Source organism: Falco rusticolus, chromosome 4, assembly GCF_015220075.1.
Source record: "Falco rusticolus isolate bFalRus1 chromosome 4, bFalRus1.pri, whole genome shotgun sequence".
In the NCBI taxonomy this organism is placed as follows: domain Eukaryota; kingdom Metazoa; phylum Chordata; class Aves; order Falconiformes; family Falconidae; genus Falco; species Falco rusticolus.
Window position 1 is genome coordinate 50,992,932 of NC_051190.1, and position 23,332 is coordinate 51,016,263.

The 23,332-nt window shown below is 50.5% G+C and overlaps 2 protein-coding genes across 2 annotated transcripts; both read left to right on the forward strand.

The window, feature by feature from the left end:
* The first annotated feature begins 754 nt into the window (after window positions 1-754).
* LOC119146511 (E3 ubiquitin-protein ligase TRIM7-like) lies at window positions 755-6,067 on the forward strand. The gene is made up of 7 exons (XM_037384318.1): window positions 755-1,201; window positions 2,427-2,513; window positions 2,895-3,125; window positions 3,474-3,496; window positions 3,808-3,923; window positions 4,222-4,254; window positions 5,371-6,067. The coding sequence occupies exons 1-7, from the start codon at window positions 794-796 to the stop codon at window positions 5,880-5,882; spliced, it is 1,410 nt and encodes a 469-aa protein (XP_037240215.1). The 5' UTR covers window positions 755-793; the 3' UTR covers window positions 5,883-6,067.
* A 1,409-nt stretch (window positions 6,068-7,476) lies between these two features.
* On the forward strand, window positions 7,477-21,337 carry CDC25A (cell division cycle 25A). The gene is made up of 16 exons (XM_037384314.1): window positions 7,477-7,930; window positions 10,035-10,120; window positions 12,161-12,215; window positions 13,162-13,197; window positions 13,346-13,382; window positions 13,767-13,868; window positions 14,649-14,765; window positions 15,321-15,455; window positions 16,107-16,181; window positions 16,854-17,006; window positions 17,343-17,435; window positions 17,845-17,907; window positions 18,013-18,111; window positions 18,814-18,944; window positions 19,318-19,429; window positions 20,806-21,337. Exons 1-16 carry the CDS (start codon window positions 7,773-7,775, stop codon window positions 20,944-20,946), a joined length of 1,593 nt encoding a protein of 530 aa, XP_037240211.1. The 5' UTR covers window positions 7,477-7,772; the 3' UTR covers window positions 20,947-21,337.
* The last annotated feature ends 1,995 nt before the right edge of the window (window positions 21,338-23,332 follow it).

Genomic DNA, 23,332 nt, shown 5'->3' on the forward strand with positions numbered 1-23,332 from the left:
AACACACATGGCTACACATATGCACATGCATGCACACATATATGCACAAAGATATGCACTGACATACATGTGCCAACACACATATTCACACACATACACATACGCACATGTAGATGCATGCATGCAAATACACATATACACGTATGCCAACATATACACACAAGCACACACCAATGTAAAGGCCCATATGCATACACACATTCACTCGCAAGTAGACTTGCACACATGCATGCACATGACTCCACACATATATTCACATGCCAACATATATGCACAGCTATGCACATAGAAGTGCACAGGCACACCTATACACACACCCCATATGCATAGATACGCATGCACACATACGTCCATGTGGACAGATATGCATGCACAGACAGACATGCACAGACATGTGAACATATGCATGCACACACATCCGCAGATAGACATGCACAGGCATCCATGTACAAAGACTCACATACACACTCCCCCATGTGCACAGACATGCGTGCACACATCCACACACAGGCACACACACAGCCCCACGTGCACAGACACGCATGCACACACCAGCACACGGGCATGCATATAGATCCCTCTGCACAGACACGCATGCACACTCCCCCATGTGCACACACACACACACGCACGCACACATCCGCACACACACGCGTCCCCCATGTGCACAGACGCGCCCACCCCACGCACGGGCACACGCCCCGCCCCCGCCCGCAGCTCCGCCCCCGCCCCGCTCCGCCCCCCGGCGGCCGCCCGGCGCCCCGCGCCTTTTCCGGGAAGCGCTGGCTGGGGCATGGCGCGGGCAGTGCTGGCGCTGGGCGAGGCGCTGCAGGCCGAGGCTACCTGCCCTGTGTGCCTGGAGCTCTTCTCCCAGCCCCTCGTCACCGAGTGCGGCCACAGTTTCTGCGGGCCCTGCCTGGCGGCCGTGCTGGGGTCGCCGCCGCGTCCCGCCGCCTGCCCGCAGTGCCGCGCCCCCGTGGCGCCGGGCTCGCTGCGGCCCAACCGCGCGCTGCGCGCAGTGGCCGAGCTGGCCGAGGCGCTGGGGGACGAGGCGCGGCGGCCCCGCTGCCCGGCGCACGGCGAGACCCTGGGGCTCTTCTGCGAGAGCTGCCGCACCCCGCTGTGCTCCCTGTGCCGGGAGGGCTCCCCGCACCGCCACCACCGCGCCCGCCCCGCCGAGGAGGCCGCCCCGCTGCTCCGGGTAGGGGGGAGCCCCCGGGGGACGGGGGTCCCGGGGCAGGGGCCGGTCCCTTCCCTGGTACGGGCTGGGGTCCCTCCCGGAGAGGGGCAGCGGGCCTTTCCCCAGACAGGGCGTGGGGTGCCCCTGAACAAGGGGCTGGGGTCCTCCCCAATGAGAGGCTGGTCCCTTCCCCTGTATGGGCCGGGGCTGAGTCCCTTCCCTGGTATGGGTGGAGGGTCCCTCCCAGACAGGGGCTGAAGTCTCTTCCCTGGTATGGGCTGGGGTCCCTTCAGGGCACACAGGTCAGGGTCACCTCTGGGCATGGGCTGGGGGGCCTTCCAGGCACATTTCAGGGTCCTCTCTGTACACAGGCAGGGGTCCCTTCACTGGCAGAGATCTGGGGACCCCTCCAGCACAGGTTGGGGTCCCCTCTGAGCACAGGCAGGGGTACCCCACAGTTTATGGACTGGGGTCCGCTCAGAGCACAGGTTAGGGTCCTTTCCCAGCCATGGATTTTGGTCCTCATCCAGCTGCTGGCTGGGAGTCCCCATCTGGCTGTAGTTGGGGGTCCCTGTCACCACAGGTGAGGGTCCTCTATCCCTGCCACCCAGCTGGGGCTGCTGGTGCTCCCGTGGCTCCTGCTGTCCATCACCTCCCCGCAGCCCATGCAGGAGCACAGGTCCCTCTTACTGCTCACCCCTTTGTGGCCCCACAAGGTCCCTAACGCCACGTATGTCCCCAGCCAGGAACAGGGACATGGTCTCCCCACTGTGTGTGGGCTGGTGTCCCCCCCCAGCAGCAGCTTGCTCTGCCACAGGGCAGGGCTCAGAAGAGCCCAAGTTTTTTTATTTAACACTCCAGCAAATTTATGGAGTGCGTCTCAGACACAGTGCTGCTGTCACTGCAAACCTCTTCCCACAGATCCCACTTCCGATACCGAAAGTTGTTTTTCCTAATTAAAAAAAACCAAACCAAAACAACAACAAAAACAAACAAACCACAAACTTCAGGGTTTCCTCATGAAGCTGTTCTAGAAATATTTCTGGCCAAAACAGCTGCGCATGGGGATCTCCCTAGCCTGTAACATGTGCTGCGAGAGGTGGGTGCTGTCTCCAACAGTGCTGAGCTGCACACCCACCCTGCGGTGAGCCTGCAGAGCGGTGGTGTCCCCCACAGGGGCTGTTCAGTGACATCTCCTGCAGATGTCACCCCAAAATCATCAAATACGTTCCCTCCCCCCCTCCAGGAGACGCTCCAGACTAACCTGGTTTTTCTACAAAAAGAGAAAGAAGAATTTAAACCCAAAGGAGAAGAGAAAATTTGTGACCTGCTGGTATGTGTTTCTGTGTCTGTCTGCATGCCGTGCCCCCCCTGCCTGCTTACCCACCCGTCTTCAGGGGCGCACCCCATCTTTCCCCATCTATATTTATCTCCTTTTCCATAACAACACTATTTTCTCTCCCCTTCTCTATCCATCCTATATATCATTTTTCCATCCTGCTCTCCTTCAGACTCTGCTGTCGCCTTGGGTCCATCAACATCCAGACTTGACACCCCCCTCCCCCTTCCACTCTTCCAGCTTTTCCTCTCCAAAACCCCTTCCCCTTCTCCCCATGATCCTTGCCCGGCTCTGCGCAGTGCTGGGTCCCCGTGCCTGCGTGGAGGCAGCCAGAGGATGGGATGGCTCAGGGGTCTCCGTGCTGGTGCCTTGCAGGAGAAGGTGGCCTCGGAGCGGCAGAAGCTGAGAGGCACCTTTGAGCAGCTGCAGCAGTTCCTGCGGGAGCAGGAGGATGTCCTGCTGGCCCAGCTCGATGGGGTGCATGGGGACCTCACCAAGAAGCGCCACGAATACGTTTCCAGTGTTTTGGAGAGGAAATCGCTGCTGGACACGCTGATTGCAGAGATAGAGAAGAAACGTGACCAGCCAATGGTTGAGTTCCTTATGGTGAGGCTGCATCACCCACCTGGGTGCTGTGACCCCCCTGGCGAGGCTGGGGACACCCACCCAGGACCCTCTGCATCCCAGTGCCCGTGCAGCCCAGTGCCTGGGAGCAGACAGGCTGTGACACCACGGTGCGTGGTGTGGCTGGTGTGAGTCTGGGCCTGCCGCGTGAGCTGAGGGAAGGCGAGGATTTGGGGGAGTGAGTCACTGAAGTGTCCCCAGGAGAGTGGTGTGACTCCCCTGGTCCCCGTCACTCTGCTTCATGCAGCAGGGGAGTGACTGTAACTCACTGCCCTGGGGACCGTGGTTCTTGGCAGTGCCAGAGCTGACCTGGTGTTTTCTCTCTTTCAGGATGTTGGCAAAACCCTGAGCAGGTATGAAACAGGCTCAGTGTCGCTCTCCTCCTGCCCGGCTCTTGGGCAGAGGTTTGGAAATACTGCAGGTGGCTGAGCAGCAGCAGCTGGGAGGGAGGTGGCTTTGCCCTGCTTGGTATTTGGGGTTTAATGTGATGTTACCTGGAACCAGCAGTCATTGCACCCCTGTTAAGACGAGGTTCCCGTGCTAATAGCTGGGATGCAGCCCCCCTGAAATCTGTTGCTGTAGGGTGTTTTCCCCGTTTCCCTCCTGGCCCATTGTGCTTGTTGACTGCTGGGGTCAGAGCTCCTCTGTGTTGTTTCCCACTCAGCTGTGAGGCAGCAAAGGCCCCGATGCCGGAGCTGGTTTCCCCAGGGCTGGAGAGGACTGTTAAGAACCTCTTTGAGATGAGCCAGCTGGTCATGGGTGTGGTGGCCCAATTCAAAGGTAAAGCAAAGAAGCGTTGTGATGCTTGCTGTGTAGCCGGTGTCAGGGCTGCTCTCCATGCTGTGCTTCCCTTGGGCTCGGGTGCAGCGGGAGGTCCTTGCTGCCTGGTGCCTCTACCTGGGCTTTGGGAGCAACACAGGCCTGCTCCGGACAGGGCCTGTCTCCAAGATGGGATTTGCTGGAGCATGGGGTTGTGGGAGCTGGGCAGCGAGCTCTGCATCAGGCTTGCTGTCCTGATAGGGAGCAGGAAAGGTTCCTCAAGGGGAGAGACTCATGCATCTTCCTTTCCTTCCTCTAGTGAACCTGCTGAGCACGATGGACAGAGAAAGGGGTAAGTTTCTGGAGCCAATAGGCACAAACGAGGGAGAAAAGCTTTCCAGAATGAGTTTCCTTACATCCTCGGCACAGAGATGGGCTCATACCAGAACATCTGAATCCAGGGTCTGTCTAAAACTTGGCCCTCTGTTTTGACTTGGCCTGCTGTAAAAACCTGTCCCCATGCCAGGCAGCACCCAGCAATGCTGTCCTCTTAACACCAAATGAGGGCTGGGACAGCACGAGGCCCTCAGCTTCCTTGTCCCTGGAGACTTTATTCTTATGCTGTGATGTGTAAGGCTGTGACTAGTTAAGCAGAGGGGCTGTTTGCATTTTGAGAAGGCTTTTAGGCATGGATTGGCAATGCTTTTGCAGGTGCTTGGGGGCCACATGGTCCCCACAGCACTGCAGGCACCGTTTGTGCTGAGGCCGGTCTCAGCCCTCTCAGTTTTTGGGATGAAGGACCCGAGGCACAGGATAGGTGTGCCTCAGGTTCCCCTGCGCTGTGGTCCCTGCTGTGAGCTGGGGCCTCGGAGGAGCGGGTTTAGCAGAGGACCTGGGGTGGTGGCACTGCGCAGGGTGGCACCTCTGCGGCCTTGTGGGATGGCCGCGGGATGGCAGCAGAACACCCCTCATGAACAGGCAGCTCTGGCTCTGCAGTGAGATTGCCTGGTTACTCGGTGGAGCAGGGTTAGGAACTTATTTTCCCTTTGGTGAGCAGTTGTTCCCCTTGTCACTGGAGCAGGGACTGGCCTGCCACCACTGCTGCCTTGCAGGCAATGCTCCTCACACCCACGGGGATATGTTGCTCCTCCACACCCAGTCTGGCTGCAGCCCCATCACACTTAGAGCCAGCAATATCCAGCAGACTTGGAAGCAAGTTTAGCAGAGTCCTTCATGGCTGTCCCCTGTGCATGGGGACGCAGCCTGGCTTACTCTTGCTTCAGGGAGTGTTCCTTTGCCCATGGGTCCTGTGTCCCATGCTGCCCGAGGGGGCTGTGGGTGCTGCAGGCATGAGTGAGTGCCTGTTGTGCTCACAGGACATGTCCCGGTCCCGCAGAAGAGGGGGGAGAGGTGCTGGTTCGTTCCTCAACAGGCAATGGACTGACATTTCTCTCTTGTCGTGCATTAGTGGAGGTGACACTGGACCCAGAGACGGCAAGCCCGTACCTCGCTCTCTCAAAGGACTGCAGAACCGTGCGGCTGGGAGATAGACATCAAAACCTCCCCAACAACCCCAAGAGATTCACAGGCAGCCCTAGCGTGCTGGGCTCCCAGGGATTCACGTCTGGGAGGCATTACTGGGAGCTAGAGGTAGGGGATGGGGACAGCTGGGCTGCAGGGGTGGCAGTGGAGTCTGTGCGGAGGAAGGACTCACTCACCATGGCCATGGGGAAGATCTGGGCCCTGCGGCGGGACTGGGATCGCCAGTACACGGCACTCCACATGCCCCCTTCCCCGCTGGCACTGATGGAAGAAGCCCGGAGAATCAGGGTCCACCTGGACTATGAAGAGGGCCAAGTGATCTTCTACAATGCAGAGAACATGGTGGAGATCTTGCAGTTCAAGGCCTCCTTCACTGAGAAGGTCTTCCCGTATTTTTGGCTCTGGTCACAAGAAACCTATATCCAGCTGTGTTCCTGATAGGGTCAGATGTCTCCCGGTCCCCTGCCTGTTCCCTTGGCGAGCTGAGCAGGCAAGAGGCGTGGGAATGACATAGCATTGCATTGCAAACTTGCTGCAGCTCTGCCTGGCCTGGATCCCCTCTGCACGTTGCTGCATCTCCTCCTGCCAAGTCCTTTGGAGCATTAAAGATGTATTGTCCTGCCTGGGGGTGTCTGAATGCTCTTATCCTGGCCAGATCCCGCAGTGATGGTGTCCTGCTTGTCCCTGTGGCCACTGAGGACACATACAAATAAGCAGGAGAGAGGCAGGGAAGATGCTTTGATTGCCTATGTCAGTCTTTGGCAGTGCTGCATGGCTTGCTTTGGCTTGGTGTGGAGTGCTGCATCATAGGCAGTGTGGGGATGCAGCCATCCCACACCCAGGAACTCAGGGTGGAGTCAGGGAGCTGCTTATGGTGGTGTTAACTGCTTTGGCCTAAAACTGTAAAAACTTGATTGAAAGAAAAATATTCAGGGCCGACTGGATAGCTGGGTGAGGGCATAGCCTGAGGCTCTCCAAGCTGGAAGAGTGGCAGGGACAGGGGTGTGATGAGGATTTGTGAGATCCTGGGTTGTCAGAGGGGGACCAAATGCCAAGTTGTTTAATTTAGGAACCAGGAGCATTATGTGAATTTGGTGGGTGGCAGGGCCCAGGCAGAGGGACATGGGTCATGTCCTGGAGGTGTGGGATCCCCTGATGTGTCTGCATCAGGCTGGGAACACTGAACCCAACAGGATCAAGCCCTGCAGCTGGAGACTGTGGCCTCTGAAACCATCACAGGGAGATCCGGCAGAGCACATCTGTCAGGGACTTGGCTTTGACAGCAGAGATCTGCCAACCCACGCTGCATGTCCCGAGCATCCCATTTCTCCAGCTGTAAAATAGGACCATGTCTTTTGGAGCTGGGACCACTCTTCCTACACTTGCAGAGTCCACAAACAGCCAGGCCTGAGGGATGACCCACACAAGGAGTCTCCTCCTTTTCACAGCACATCCATCCTCCTCTGTGACCGTGGGCAGAGGACAGGGCAGGGAAGAGGTAAGGCAGGGCAAAGAGTCCTTTGAAAAGCTGGGTGCCTTTTTTAAGGCAAATAGCAGCACCTGGGTATATATCACAGTCTCCTGAAGGTAGAGGACAGGTGCAAGATTGTTTGGAGCAGCCTGAGTGTGCTTGCTTTTGGTACCTCACATGCCTATGCGAGCATGTGGTGCATGTTCGTCTCTCAATTCCCATTGCAATTTCACAAGTGCCATCACTCCAGTGTCAGTGCTGCAGGGATGTAAGCTGGCTCTCCTTCGTGCTACCAAATGTCTCACCAAAGCAGCTGATGCCGCTCACAAGCGCCTCACTTGAGGAGAAATTATGCGGAAAAGCTTCCTCCGCTCATGGAGGCCCTTTTCCCCCCTCATCTTTCCCAGTTACAGCCGCTTCCCCTCAGGCCTGGGGGCGGGAGGAGATGTGGCGCCAAAGCTGGATCTCTCCTCAGGCGCGGTGGACTATATTTCCCAGCAGGCAACGCGGGACACCGGCTCCCGCGTTGCCTGCTGGGAAATATAGTCCACCCTTTGCCAGACATTCGCGCTGCTTGAGCCCGCCCCTCCCCCGGCTGGCTTTCCCATTGGCTCGGAGTGACGTCAATCAACAGTTGGAGGCGGGTAGGGGGCACTCACCGTCGGTTTACTGGTCAAAACGATCGCTGTAGGTGGGACGATTTGAGTAAAAACACCTGCGCCCGTCACGCAGAGGGAGGGTTTTGATTGGTTGAGAGAAGGTTTGGCGCCAGCTTCGGAGCGGGCGACGGGTAGCGGCGGGGGTCAAAGCGGTGTGGGCCGCGCTGACAGGAGGACGGGCAGGTTCAGCTCGGCGCTATGGATCCTGCACCGGGCGGTTCTTACCGCCGCCGTCGCCGCCGCCTGCTTCTCTCGCCGGTCTCCGTCACTTCACCCGCCGTGGTCAAGTCTCTCTTTCCCACCGATCTCTTGCCGGTCTTAGATCGCCGCCTCACCGTGGAGCAGCTGGCACAAGGGTCAGTCAAAGCAGGGGGGGCTCTGCTGCTGTGCGCTCTCCCCGGGGCTCCCCCCTTCCTCTTGACTGAGGGCTTCTACCATGCCCCCTCCATTAAAAAAAACAACCAAACAACAACTCCCAAGGTCCGAGAGCCTATTCCCCTGCTTCTTCCTTTCTTGACTCGAAGGGTGGCCAGAGGGAGCCCCACTTCCCCCGCGCCATACCAGGCTTCCGGAGCCTTTTCTCCCCGACCCCGGCCCCGAAGCGAGGCTGGGGGCGGCTCTTCTGCCCCCATTCCAAAAAAACCCAAGGCCTTGGGTTCCATCCCTGCGGTGTGGCCTTGTGGAACTTTTCTCCTTACACACCCCCCCCCCCCCCCCCAAAGAAAAAACACCCCCCACCCCCGCCCGGTGTTCTGCTACCCCTGCTGCCCCCTCCCTTAGCTGCAAGGCCTCGAGGAGCTTTTCTCCTTCCCTGCCCCCAGACCCCAGAACAAGGCCTCGGGGACTGCATCTACCACCACCCCCAGCAAAAAAAGTGAGGCCTCGTGGATATCTTCTCGCCACCCCTGCCAAACCGAGGCCTTGAGGATCTCTTCACCTCCTCCCTCCAGAAGTGAGGCCTTGACGACCTCATCCTGCATTCTCTCCTTCCAACCCCTCCCCCCTTAAAATTAAGGCCTCGATGACCTTTTCTCCTAACCCTCCCCCCAAAAAAGCAAAGCCTCGAGGAGCTGTTTCCCCCCCACCCCTGCAAGATGAGACCTCGAGGTGTTCATGCCATGCCCTGCCCCCCCACTCCCCCCTTGCAGACCCGAGACCTCTCCATGGGTGGCCTCCCTCAGCCCCCGCCTCCCGGTGCCCCCACCGCTGCAGAGCTCTTTTCCCCCTCCTGCTTGGGGCCTTCCTCTCTAAATAGCCCCTTCTCCCAAGGGAGCCCTGAGATTTGGCCTTCCCCCCTGCCTGCATGTAGCCATGGCTCCTGCGCTGCGGGCTATCTTCCCCCTGCCCTGTCCCACCACGTGCCACCATCATCTTCCCCTAGTTCTGCTCTGGACAGCCACCTCGCTCCTGAGCCCTTCCCTGCGCCTGACCCCAGGGTTGGGTGTTTTTCCCTCTCCCGCAGATTAATGCGGGTACTTCCTGCCTAGCTGCATCAGCTAAGCTCAGTTTTTGCTCCTCACTGCCACCTTTTGCCTGTCTCCTGTGACCGGACTTCTTTCAGCCTGTTGCACACCCTCTCCTGGTTCCTGCGCGCCCCCCCCCCCCCCCCCCCCCCTTCACTGTTTCACACATGGGAAGTGCTGCGGTCTGTGGGCTCTGCCACTCCTTTCTCCTTTAATCTCATTACTCCTACAGTAGCCTCTTTAGTGTCTCTTGTATGGCTCCTGTTTTGACCTGGTCCACTCTGGGCTCAATGGCTCTCCTAGTATTTGTTTTTTGTTTGCTGCTTTTATATTATTGTCATTTCTGTAATCATTTGCTTTCTTTATGAGCCTTCCCTCCTTCAGATTCCTGAAATTCCTGTACAGGTTTTGTACCAGTCCATTATTCTGTCCTTTGAGTTTGTAGCCCTAGCTTGTGCCCTGGTGCATTTTTTAAGCCATGTGATGGAGGAGCCACACTCAAGTAGCCTTTCCCTTATTTAGGGTAATACAGAGTGAGGCTACGTATGATAGGCATGTCTGTCTGTATTGAAGCTGCTGTGACCCCTGCCCACACATCAAATGAGTGTGTCTGACTGGAAAGGCAACCAGGACAATTACCATCTTAAATGACACTCTCCTTGGCTCTGTTTTGGAAGCCTGACTTATAATATTAACAGCACTGCATGTGCTGTTTTAAAAACGCAAACCAAACCCTGAAGCTTAAGTCCCTGTAGGTGTTAGATCTGAGCCTTTTTGTAAGGGTGGCAATGTGGTGATGGCATTGTCCCCATACTGAACAGCCCACAGAGCTCAAGAGGCTGTGGTCTGATTGCCAAGCTGGAATCCTTTCACTTGGCCAATGATAAAGGTTTTGGGTTATGATTATCTGTGCTGTATATCTTCATTCAGGTGCAGCTATATTGTGTATTTCTTGCTTCAACGAGCATTTAAAACAAATACCTAACTTCCTTTACAGTAAGCATGAAAATGCTGAGCAAGATCTGGGAAACAAGAATACCAATGGTCTACAAAGAACAGCATCATCAGAATCAGCAGACTCAGGTACAGTTTTCTCAATTAACAAGTAAGAAATTAAAAGCATTGTATCTTTAGATGACTTTCATTGCAAGCAGCTTCCAGGGTTTGGATAGTTTGCAATCTGTGCAGCCAGTTTTCATTTCTACACTTTTGAAAAGAGGGAGGCAGGCAAACCATCACTCAGCAAGCTTCTGCAGTTCATGGTTTGGGTTGTGGGAGGGTTTCTTTTGCTTTAATTGTCTTGGAATATGTTAGCAGTAGAGCCAACGTGGAGGAAAAACTGGTTCTGCGCCGCCCGCCCCCCCCCCCCCCCCCCCTCAGGGGAACTCAACAGAGATGACTTTTTCCTTTTTTTCTTAGCTTTCTTTTTATGACTTAATACACTATGTGGTTGCTGACCTGTCATGCTTTGTACTCCAGCATGATGTTTATCACTGCCGTTTTCTGATTGCCTTGATGTTCTGCTCTGTACATGGTAGTAGGTCAACACCTTATCATGAGTGTATCAGCCCTTCTTGCCGTGGAGATGGCTGAGGATGAAGGCTGCTAAAGATAGCCCAAGATAGACTTCACCAGTGAATTGGATTCCCACCATTCTGTAGTCTGTGGTGTCTTGCAGGTATTGGCCTGTGAGTGTTTATAGTTGCGCACTGGGGCTGTGATCTGGAAAATGGGGAGATAGCCTTTCATCCTTCATTGTTAGGATCCATTGCATATCTGCGTTCAGCTCTGAATAAGACCAATTTGAGTTTCTGCCCTTTGGAGGGTGATAACTTTGATGAAAGCAAGTCGTCACCCTCTGTTTTCTCTCTTTGAACCCAAACTGCGTGAACCTGCTCTGCATGCCTGCTTGAATCGAGGCCACTGAGCAGGGTTTGTCTTGTGGTTTGGGGTTTGGGTTTTTTTGTAGCTTTTTGTTAACATGAGCTGATTCTTTATCTGAAACCTGGGGAGTTGCATCTTAATACTGATCCTTGCCTAGAAGTATTTTTTTTTTCTTCAGATGAGATGCTTTATCAATGAAAATGGAATAGGTTGTTGCTGTATACCTTGTAGAACCAGGGAAGTTTCTGATAATTCATTAGTCCAGCCCAGTGATGGAAATCAGTGTCTCCATCTGAATTCACACACTAGTCTGACTGTGTGGTACTTCCAGCCTTCAAAGGAGCTTTATAAACTGCTAAAATACGAGTATAGCTCACAAACCACAGAGTGGGATAGAATAACCAAGCTTGCTAAATCTTCGCTTTCTTTTTGGCTTTTTTCTTTTTCTGTCTCCAAACCAGGTCTTAAGTGCTCAGAAAACACTCATAATTAAGGTCTTTGCTGTGCTGAGACCACTACCTGTCAATGTTTGTCACATAAGTTCTTTGTACTTGTTTGTTTAGATCCCAGTCACTGAGGTAGCAACAAGTCTTCCCATGATGGTATGGAGAGTATTCTGGTAACCGTTGTCCTGTTGCTAGGGCTTGTGAATACTTCCATAATACAAAAGTGCCTCGGGGAATCTGTGTTTTAAATAAGCTTCATATTTGACAGTACTTAAATGTGATGTAGCTATAATGTTTCTCTCAGTTTGTGCTTATGAAGTGCATCAGGTGCACTAGCGCGCATTAAGAAGGGCCTTTTGACTGCTTGTTATGGAATGAATCCAAAATTTCTTCCTGTGAAGGGGCGTAACTAAAAACATGGCTTAAAAACCCCTAAAGGACTAAGTTGTTTATTAAGATGCGTGTGTGAGAGAATAAGCCAAGAAGAGTATTCCAGGAAATGTGGCAGGACTCTGTTCTATATGACATTCTAGGCAGGGCTAGGGGTACTGGTTTTAATTACTCCTGTATTTTCCCAAGCACTGACACTTGGCTGTTCTATGGCCAAAGCCAATGGTATGGAATATCTGTAACTGTTACTTCTACACTGAAGTGAGGCTGCAGGCAGGGCTTTATACATTAGTTTTCTGTCTGAGCTCAGGGCCTTTCTGGGGAAATCTGTAGCAGTGTCTGACGCTTCGTGTTTCCTAGATATTACTCAGTAGAAAATACTGTGTCTGTGTCTCCTCTCCAGGTTGTGCTTTGGATTCGCCCGGTCCTGCAGCCTTGAATGATATTACGGAGGAAACGTATGTAACCCTATGCTAAGCCTGACCTGTGGCATTTCATGTTGCACCATTAACAGATGTAGCTTAATGAGAGGCTTGATGTGGCTTTCCCCTTGCTGGCCTGTGTGCAGTGGGCTCTTCTCTCTTAAACCTCTAGAAGTGTGTGCTGTAGTGTTCTGCAGCTTGAGATGCTAGGCTGTCTGTCTTGCGTCCCAGAGTACTTACTTAACCAGCCTTGGGTGTGAGTTAAGTGTGTTGTACCGACCAGGCTGTTAGAGCATGACATTGGCACCTTACCAGGAGTCTGAGGCTGCACCAAATTGCATGTACGTTGCAGTTTTCACCCAATGTTTAAACTATAATTTATGCTTCTACATGCCTTAAATGATAGCAAGCAGTTGCTCTGAGCTTTGAATTTGCCACTCTCAATTATATATATTTTTTTTCCTAATCTTCTGTCTTCAGGGAAGGGGGACAAGTGCCCTTGGTCCCTGGTTTACTGAGCTTTTTTTCCTTCAACTCAGCTTCTTGTCTAAACAAGCCTGGAAAGAGTTTAAGGAAAGGAGGGGCAGAAAGAGTCTAGCTAGAGTTTCAGAGTCTGGGATGGGATAAGCTGGCTATAAATAGCTTTTGAGAAAGGCAAAGTGTCATCAAGAAGCATGTTGGCTTCTGCTTAGCACAGGGGTCCTCAAACTTTTTAAACAGGGGCAGCGCGTGGATGAAGTGGCAGGAAGTCATCTGTGGCTGCTTGGTTTCCACCACCACCACCCCACCCCACCCCCCCCCCGACGGGGTAGGGGGGTTCTGTAAATACCGGGGGCCGGATTGGGGACCCTGGGGGGCCGTATCCGGCTCGCAGGCTGTAGTTTGAGGACCTCTGGCTTGGCATAACAGTGACTTAAATACAAGGTTGATTTTCAGTGTACTACGTTTTGGTGCTAACCTGGGACATCTCACTTGCTTTTAGGTTTGAGAAAGCTATTAATGAATCCAGCAGGCTGAAGTAAGTGTACATCTATTTTAACTTGTTTGGCAGTGACCTTTGTAGCTTATGGGCTTTTATTGGGAAGGGGGGGAAAGTAAGTTCTACTGATGTTGCTGTCTTTTTGAAACAAAATGTTGAAATAAATCTCGGTTATTTTTTATTGTAGCATCCGGATGCCTTTCAGAAGAATACATTCACTGCCGGTAAGTGAGGGTGGTACTGGTATTGTATGTTAAAGGATTCAGCATGTTAAGTGTTTTAGATAGATGCGTTCCATAACTTGTTAATTTCCTGGTTTCAAGAATAACTGATGTGGTACTCAATGAAAACTGTCAGAATTGCAGCTTGTAAACTCAAAATCTCATTTAGGGTAGCATGAAGTTTCAGCAATGTGGGTCTGTCACTAATGCAGTTGAAGCACTTTGGTACCCGTACTGAGATGTCACTATAAAAGGCTGCTGCATGTAGTTTGCACAAATTTGTAGTCGGAGACCTTACGGTCTTCATTAAAACCTATTTTGCTTAAAATGTTGAGCAAAGACTATATTGCACAATACTGAGCTGGCACCTCTGTATGAATGTTGTAGCAAAGCCTCCTGGGATCCAGTCCTGCTCTGAAGAGAAACCTTTTTGATTCTCTGGACAGTGATGCTTTTCAACTATTGGAACAAGATGAAAATAAGGAGAATGTAAGTGTTGCTTTCTTTCTGTCGTCTGCGATGCTCCGGTGTAAGAGGCCAGTACCCAGGCAGCTGAATTAGCACACCCTTTCAACAGAGGATGTGGTGGGAAAGGCTTCTGTTATTCTTTGCCAGGCTGCAGGTCAGACATAGCAGTTTTGCGTAGCTTATCTTAGGGGAACTTGCAGTGAAGTGCCACAGCACTGATGATAGCAACTGCAAACTGATTATAGGTTAATAAAAATTTAGAAGGCTTTGTGCAACTCTGCCTTTGCACTGCTGAACCTAACTCCTTTTAGATTGAGCAAGGGAAAATGTATTCATGCCATTAGCTTTAGCTAGCTGCGAGGGGTGCCTGCAGAAAGCTGTTCAGAGAGACCACCTTGTCTCTTCTTCCTGCTGCTGGCACGGGGAGCCCTGGCTCCTCAGGGCACAAATGCTGCTGGAAATCCCATCGGTAGGGCTGCCACAGGTCTCTACAGAAGAGCAGGTGTCAGTAGACAGCATTTGCTGCCTTTAATAATTACTTCTTTTGCAGAGCAGTTGTCTGACAAAAGAAATAGAAAAGCCTTAAGCCTATAGGGGATACCAAGAAGATAAAAGCTTGATTGTGTCCTCTTGATAAATTTGAAAACATTTGGCATCAGACTATTCCTGTTGGCAGCAGAAAACTTAAATCCAGAAGGTCAGGTAGTTTTAAAAAAAAACCCTAAAAAGATAAAACAATCCTAGCAACTTACACAGTTTGTAACTTTGGTAAAATGGTTGCTTTATTCCTTTTTAATTCAGGAATTGTTCGAGTTTAAGAAGCCAACCAAACCAGCTTCTTGTTGTTATGTGCATGTCCATTCCCCTGATGGAAAAGCTGTTCCTGGACCAAGGCAGAATTCATCTGCAGCTCAGATAGTAAGTACTGCGGTGTTTACAACTAATTCTCAACTCATCTTCTGCATACCTGCTGTCTGGGAGGAAGAAAAATTGCATCAACTGTTAGTCACCACTGTTTATGTGCCACATAGAAAACATGAAAGATCAATTGATACAGAGCTGAGGTTATGTTGCAGTAAGTCAAGGGGGTGTGGGCATTGATGTGGAATAAAGAAATTTATTGATAGTGAAAACAATTACAGAGTAGATACTTATATTGAGGTAGATGCATTCGAAACAGTGAAGAATGTGTAGGTGCAATTGTATCTTATGTCCAGATATGACATCCAGGAAGAAAAATATTACCTTTTTCATATTCTGTTGCTTGGAAAAAGCAACTGAAAAAACACGATGGGACCTTGCACAGAAACAGAGCTGGGGGGCTGATTCTCATCTCCACTCCTTCAGTCAGGTAGTCTTTCATCCTGCTGAGTACTCTTGATCTGTAGTGTGGAGGCACGGCATCACCTCTGTGGTTACAGCATCCCGCAGCAAAGGGAAGGGATGTTATTAAAACTAACTGTCTTGTCTCAGTTTCCCATGGGCACAATACCTGCGGGTGAACAGGAGACCTACCAGCCAGCTTTCCTGCAGCAGTCTTCTCTGACTTCCTCTGAAAGTGAAGATGACGATGGATTCCTAGAGCTGTTAGATGTGCAAGACTTGAAGGTATGTACAAAGAAAATAAGATAAACACTTCAAAATCAGCTCTAATATTAAGTCTGCCAACAATATCTGTCGGTAATGCACATATGTTCTAGCAGAAGTCAGTGTGGTAAGTCAAACTGCAAAAAGCAAGGTACTAGGGAATCCTAGAAGATGAGTTATCATCATCTTTTTCAGCTTTTACATTTCAGTGTCTCTATCTTACATGTGCTTGTTCCTGGTGCCGACAGTGGGATTTATGTGGTGCATGTTAAAGAATTGCTGCTGTTCCTATTGGCAGATGGGAACTGCATTACTGGAGAGAATTATTTGAGCAGTGGGCATTTTTCTTTAGATACTTGCTGAGAGAGCTAGAGGCAATATTTGCTTTTGAGGTGCTTAAATAAAGATTGTTTCTAACTGCATTTGAAATGCTTAAAGCTTTGGAGCAAGACCATTGTTAATCAATCAATGAAATGATGTAGCTTACCTTCTCTGACATGTCTCAACTCGGTTCCATTATTTCATTGGGTATTGGACTAGTAGTTGAGTTAAACTCATAAAACTGCTCTGACAGCTGAACTCAACTGGAATACTGGCCCACGCTGTGCAGAAGCTGTATTTACAGTCTCTGCCTGTGGTAAAATTGATGAGAATCAACTTTCTTTTTCTCAGAATGATGAGGAGATGCCTTCTGATGTGGCGAGCCTCTGGACTGCACCGCTGGTCATGAGTGGGACAGACAATTGGGTGAGTGTTCTGTGAGAGCACACAGGACAGAGACAGGGACTTTGTTCTAACAGCCGTTTTCACTGCTGGGACAAATGATCATGCTGTTTCTGATCCTGTGTCCCTAATAAGAACAACAAATCAAGATATGGCATAAACCTCTTTCAGTATTCTGTTATCTTAAAAGTGTGTTTACCTGAAATACTGTCAGTGTGGAACAATGCTCACTGTATGCATGTCTGGGCATCAACTTTCTTTTTACAAAACCATAACTTCAAGAAGATTTTGATTTCCCTTATCAGACACTTGTTGACATATCTTGAACACATTCTGCACAGATTTACCTGGAATGCCTGTAGTTCGATCTGATAATAGACTGCAAAGGGAGTTTAGACTCCAGCAAAAAGCTCTTATTCTGCTGATAGATTGTCTGCTAATTGGTATAAAGCACTCTGCTAAAACTTCATATTGCTTATGGTGCTCCAAGCTCACCCGGGTCTATACAGCAAGAAACAAGTGTTACTGGAAATGTAGGTCCTGAATTTAGATGACCCTATTAACATTCTGCTGTCACTGTGCAGTGGTGGTGTCTGATCTAAGGCAAAATTTGTAATAGTCTAAAAGTCTAAGGCTTGCTTAGTTTCTAAGCTAAATCTTTGCTAGACAACCCTTAGCTTCTCTCCTTCCTCACAGCTGAAACGATGCCGGTTGTTTGGCTCTTCATCTCTCCATAATGGTGGAGGAAGAAACACCCAGAAGAGGATGGAAAGATCCCAGGAAGAGAATTCTCCAGGGAAAAGCAAGAAGAGGAAAAGCTTGCCTGAAACACCTTCTGAGGACTCAACGGTTGGTGGCTTGGCATCCAATTTTGTAATGGAGAAATGATTGGGAGAGGATCTAGTATAGGTGTCTAGTTTAAGAAGGGTAGTGAGAGCGCTTTTTTCAGGTGAATTGCTGGCCTAGCAAAACTGCGTTCTCGGCATAGCGCAGGAGACTTAGGGAAGCTGGTGCAGTAGTTGCATACTCCTGACCCTGAATTATGCCTTAATCTGAAGGGGAAGCTGGGGAGTTGTAGTTCAGGGCTTCAGCATAAACTCTGAGTTTTCTGTTACGTTATGGGGGGGAAAAAAGATCTTTCAGCTGTCAGTGCTCAGCATTGGCCTCTAACCTGTGTTCCTCTAGAGTCTGAAAATGGTAAAGGTGGAATCCTCCACAGCAGAGATCGAAAACATTTTGGATGATGACCAGAGAGACCTTATTGGTGACTTCTCAAAGGTAATCCAAATGATTTAATGCTAAAGTATTAACTACAGTGTTTTAATGACCTTTCTTGGTAGATATATCTCAAACCAGCCCAAATAAGGCATTTTTCCTTCTTATCTGTACATAAATTACCAGGAAAGGCTGAGGCTGAGAAGGGTGCTCTTTTTTTGGTTTATTTTAGACACAAAGCGATTCATTTGTGGTTATTCAAAAAGATTTACAAAATCCCTTCAGCATAGGAGGCAAAATTGAAATTCTGTCCCTGAATTTTAGAATTGTTGGTTTTAGCTCTTGAGCTTTGCTGAAGAGATTCTTGTCAACAAAGTCTCTGTGCTACAAAACTAACTGCTGGACACTGTGCTGTTGCCTCTACGTGACTCATATTTGGAATTTCCTCAACTAAATGCTGTCTGTTTTAAAGGGCTATTTATTCCACACTGTCGATGGGAAACATCAAGATTTAAAATACATCGACTCGGAAATGGTATGTGCTCCAGGGACAGTAAGAAAAACTCTACTGGGAGCAGGGAGGGAGCTGTGCAAAACCATCCTGCAACAACTGAACTCTTTTGGTGGGTTGTTTTTTCAGATTGTGTCTGTGCTGACTGGGAAGTTTGCAAGCTTCATCAAGGAATGTGTGATAATTGATTGTAGATACCCCTATGAGTATGAAGGAGGACACATCAAGGTATGTTGACCCTGTAAGAGCAACGTAGATTGTCTGAAGTTGCAAACTGGGGTCACTTGGTACCACTGGCAAGTATCCAAGGCCATGTGGATATGTTACACCTGAGATGCCCAAGAGCCCCCTGGGGTCTGCAGTCCTGTTACACCTATGTGCTGCATGAATCTTGGGACACTGAGCTCACACCTGGTTCATAAAGTGATTCTTCCTTCAAAGGAGGGAATGTTCTGCTTTTCTTAATCAGAGGAGGTGGCCTGTGTGGCAATTGGGAAGATGGTTCCAGAGGTGAATGTAAGACACTTGGTATGCAGCATCCCGATATCTAGGGAAGCTAGAATTAGAATATTAAACTTCATTTAAACCACAGACTTCAAAGAACAAAAGTTGGTGCAAACCCTAACTGATCTTGGTTTGCTGCTGGAGCAAGCTGGCCAGCCCTCTTGAATGCAATGAGATGGGAAGGGAAACCCAACAAGCCACAATCTACAGCTGTGGAAAAGGCAACCTGAAACAGGTCCAGGTCACCCAGAGTCAGTGTCAAGACTGTAATGTTCTGGGTTTGCAGCTGTGTTCCTGCTGGCTGGAGGGGCTTGCCGGTGCTCCTCTGGGAAACTAAGGCAAGGGGACGGCTTGCAAGGAAGTAGAATGGGTTTGTACCTGTTGTCTGCTCACTGCGTGTGCTGGGGCATGCCTCTGCCTTTACAGGGTGCTGTCAACCTGCATATGGAAGAGGATGTGGAAGACTACTTGCTTAAGAAGCCAATCCAGCCATCTGAGAACAAACGAGTGATAGTAGTGTTCCACTGCGAGTTTTCTTCAGAGCGAGGTCCTCGAATGTGAGTTATTCCGTACTCCCCTAGATAAGGACTTACTGCTGAGCCAGCTGAGAGCAAAGCTTTCAGGGTGGCACCGATTACTGTGACGGCATGCTACTTAATGCGCGGTTTATCATGAGTAGAAGTTGGTTGTCACCTCTGGCAGGGTTGTGACAGCCCACGATGTGAATGGCCACGTTAAAGTTGGGCTGGCACACTGGAATATGTGGCGATGGAAAAGAAAAACCAGCTAGCCACAGTTTTGGGGCCAGTGTGGCCTGTCAGCCTGTTCCTTACTTCTTCCCATTTCTCAGATCACAGTTTTGGGCGACAGCTGTTTTCATGTATTATTTATTGAACACAAGATGTAGTGCAGGGTTTTTTCCTGCTGCAGGTGCCGGTTTGTGAGAGAGCGGGACAGGCTGGCTAACGAATACCCCAACCTCCATTACCCAGAGCTGTATGTCCTGAAGGGGGGTTACAAGGAGTTCTTCTTAAGGTGCCGTGTAAGTAACGTTCTCTGAAACTCATCTCTTTCACACTCGCAGGAGAAGAAATGATAGATAAATAATACCCATGTATTCGTAGTTGATCCTTCTCTTTGGAGTAGGGTGGTGTTGCTGGGGTAGCTTTTCCTGCTCCGTTCCACAGTGGTCTGTACAGAGAGAGCAGGGGAAGCTTGGCAGTGAGGCTGAGCCTGTTCTATACCTCAGAGCTGTCTGGCTGCCATAGCTGAAAGGTTTTTCCACTTGTCTCAAGAGTAAAATATAAAACTGGTTTCTGCCCTTTTCTAACAACTAGGAGTTCAAAATGTCATTTGTAGAAGGAATTTCTTAAGAGTGCTTGGCCTGCAAGGGCTAGGAGAGAAGACATGCTTGACAGAAATGGCTGTATAAAGAATGGAACCCTGAAGTCTCATACTATACTAAAATAGCAAAATCAAAGAACTTGAGGTTTGAGTTTTCAGCCTCTAATTGAGGAAAGGGAACTAAAAAATGCCCAGCAGCTCTCCTGCCAGCACTAAGGATGGCGTTTCTTGTATTGCTTGGCTTCTGCCGCTCTGGCACTTCAGCAGCTGTACTCTTTTCTTCAGCTAGTTTGTCCTGCTCTTCTGACACAAGCTAGACTGTGGCCTGACTGTCACTTTAGCGATTTAGATTTAGTCTAAATCTTAAGAGCGTCTCTTAGACTACCTTCCTGTTGTGTGAGCTGATGCATTTCCAGAGAGGTGTGAGATATTTGGCCTTTCTGGGGCTGCCTGCGTGGGGCTGAGTGCTCTTTCCCAGGGGTAGTTTGAGTCTTCCAGCGTTTGGGCTGCTGTGGGGGATGCCGGTGCTTATGGCAGTGAGTGCTGTCCTGTTTTTTTGGCTCTCCCTGCGATCTGCTGGCTCTCCTGTGATGGTGGGCGCCTGGATTTTGTTTCGGCCCAGTGGGTGTCTTCTCCCGAGGTGGAAGGAGCCAGGGCCTCAAGGTGGCAGCATGGAACGGCTGACGGCAGCCTCGAGTGCTCTGGTCTGTGAGCCAGGGGCTGGCCGGTTCCCAGATAAATTCTTCAAATCTGTGCTATTCCAAGGTGAATACTAGACAGATGTTGTTTGTCTGTTGATGTCTGCCAGGAAATTTGGGGCAAGAGCTCTGTACACAGGGGTTAAGTCTTTTGTTGAGCAGCTATTGCTTCTGGAGTAGCTGTAACCTTGAACATTGCTTGGCTTCCCGCGTAGAGCTGGGGGGGTCCGTTTCTGTTTATTCTGGCGGTAGTTGTTTGAATGGTTGGTACCAGGCTCTGTTGGTGAGTCTCAATGAGATCATCACTCCTGTCACACACTGAAGTGAAACCAACTTCTCTTTTTTTTTTTTTTTTTTTTTCTTCACCCCCCCCCAGAGTTTCTGCGAGCCGCAGAGCTATCGCCCCATGCACCATGAGGACTTTAAAGAAGACTTGAAAAGGTTCCGCACCAAAAGCCGAACCTGGGCTGGTGAGAAGAGCAAAAGGGAACTGTACAGTCGCCTGAAGAAACTCTAAGGGCTGAAGTGCAAAAGCAAAGACTGCCTGTCGTAGCAGGGGGAGGCTGCAGCGGGAGGGAGATGTGCCTGTTCCTTGATTGTGGTTATGGGGTACCAGTTCTCTCCTTGTCTGTTTTATTGGGAACACCATGGGACTTGTGGCTGCAGGCTTGATCTGAACAACCTGGACGCTGGCTGGGACCTGACTCTTCTGAATATTGTGACACTGCTTGGTGGAAATGGCTTCTTGTGTTCTGTGACCTTCACAGATGGCCCAACAGCCTGCCCGGGGCGGGGGGAGAGGCTGATACGCGGTGTCACCGGTTCAGGGTATTTTAGTGCCTGTTGGTTGTTTTTGGTTTTTTTTTTTTAATGCTTTATTTTATTTAAATACAGTCAAATGAAGCTAATACTGCTGCAGTTGCATCATCTGATTTGTACTTAAACCTTGTTTCTGCTAAGGGGCAGCCTGCTGTTGGGGTGTGTGTGGGTGTGTGTTAATTATTTTTCTCAGCTGCAGCTTTGATTCTGTGTTTTTGTAGCATAATGTGTTGTGGTGAAGCAAAATGGGAAATAGTTCATTACAGCTGGGTGTTCCCACCTTGCTGAACTCCTGTGTTCCGCTGTGGGAAGCCTCTTGAAGACAGTTCAAGGGGAAAATGCTTATTGTACGTAAATATCACATTCACCTTGTTTACTTAATCTAGATTGCTTTATTTCATAGTAGTTTGAATTTAGCTGCTGCTTTAGTTCTAGAGGAGTTTTGAAGTAGGGAGAACTTCTGGTAACTGAGGGTAACACAGAAATAGGCTGTCTTGGGTGATCCTAGAAGTACCAGGCTGCAAAGCTGTTACCAGGATTCTCAACAGCTGCTTCCTCCGAGGCTGTGTGTTACTAGCATGAATTACGTCCAGAAAGAGCCCGGCTGTAAGGAATCACGCTAACGATCCTGAGAGGCTGCTCTGAACCTGCCTTTGCTGCTGTGAGTTTGATTTTTTGGCCACTTCTCTAGCAGCAGAAGCACCTTCTGCCAGGAAAGGCAGGAAATTAAGTCTTGAAGTAAAAGGAACTTCCTCAGCTAGCATTGAACCTGATGGCTGAGCCCGACAAATTGCCCACCTAAAGCAGAATGTGTGGCTCCATGGCACAGCAGTACCAGTCCTAAAACTGCTTTGCTGCTGCAGCCTTTGGTGTCCCCTAAGACCCAGCTATTGAACCTCACAGTAGCCCTGGGATGTCAGGGAAAGGCCAGCTGCTTGCTGCAGCAATGCTGTGGTGATCGCTGTAGCTCATCTTGCTCACAAACTTCTTGGTGAAACTGGTGCTCCTGAGGCTGGGCACGCAGCCTGGGAACAGCCGTGTGTCCTGGAAGCTCTCAGCTCTTTAGCAGAAATCCATGCTTTGCACAGCTGGGCTTGCTCTGTGCAAGCTAGTCTTGCGTGCCACTGTATCTGTGTCAAAAAAAATACTGAAATGGAGGTGCCTTATGTGGAATTTTAACTTGATTTTTTTAAAACTTTCTTAAAACATGCTGTTAATCCTCTTTGGAAACTGAAAGGATAAACTTTGAACATTAACTTTCTCATCTGAAAAAAAATTTATAATAAATCAGATCTTGCTGGCTTTCCTCAAAGCTGAATACCTTGAATGGGAAGGTGGTGACATGCTGAATTGCAGCCTGGCCGGGGCTGGAAGAGCCCCCTGGAGCCCCCCCAGCCCACCCCCCTGCTGAAGCAGCTCTCCCAGGGCAGGCTGCACAGAGCCACGTCCCGGCGGGTTGGGATGGCTCCAGAGAAGGAGACCCCACAGCCTCTCCGGGCAGCCTGTGCCAGCGCCCGGTACCCTCCGGGGAAATAAGTTTGTCCCCAGGTTCCGCAGGAGCTGCCTGTGGTGCAGCCTGTGCCCGCTGCCCCTTGTCCTGCCGCTGGGCACCCCTGGCAGGAGCCTGGCCCCGTCCTCCTGGCACTCACCCTTAAGGTATTTGTAGACACTGATAAGGTCCCCTCAGCCTTCTCTTCTCCAGGGTGAACAGGTCCACCTCATAGGGCAGATTCTCCTGCCCCCATCATCTTTGTAGCCCTCTGCTGGCCCCTCTCCAGTAGCTCCCTGTCTTTCTGGAACTGGGGAGCCCAGCACTGGACACAGCGCTGCAGACATGGCCTCACCAGGGCAGAGCAGAGAGGGAGGATAACTTTCCTTGATCTGCTGGTCACACTCCTCCTCACACACCCCAGGGTCCCGCTGGCCCCTTGGCCACGAGGGCACGCTGCTGGCCCATGGGCAGCCCGCTGTCCAAAAGGGCAATTCACCTCCCACATCCCCCCTGGGAGATCTGAGCTCCAGGAGGAAGCTGGTGAGGGAGCTGGGGGCTTCGCGCTGGGAGGGTTTATACCCCACCTTGTGTT

Excerpts from the sequence above, each read along its gene's own strand:
- LOC119146511 (XM_037384318.1), top strand. The coding sequence starts at position 794 with ATGGCGCGGGCAGTGCTGGCGCTGGGCGAGGCGCTGCAGGCCGAGGCT. Across the intron at positions 1,202-2,426 it reads AGGCCGCCCCGCTGCTCCGG|GAGACGCTCCAGACTAACCT; the intron begins GTAGGGGGGAGC and ends CCCCCCCTCCAG. Across the intron at positions 3,497-3,807 it reads GTTGGCAAAACCCTGAGCAG|CTGTGAGGCAGCAAAGGCCC; the intron begins GTATGAAACAGG and ends TTTCCCACTCAG.
- CDC25A (XM_037384314.1), top strand. The coding sequence starts at position 7,773 with ATGGATCCTGCACCGGGCGGTTCTTACCGCCGCCGTCGCCGCCGCCTG. Across the intron at positions 13,383-13,766 it reads GAAGAATACATTCACTGCCG|CAAAGCCTCCTGGGATCCAG; the intron begins GTAAGTGAGGGT and ends TGAATGTTGTAG. Across the intron at positions 18,112-18,813 it reads ATGAAGGAGGACACATCAAG|GGTGCTGTCAACCTGCATAT; the intron begins GTATGTTGACCC and ends CTGCCTTTACAG.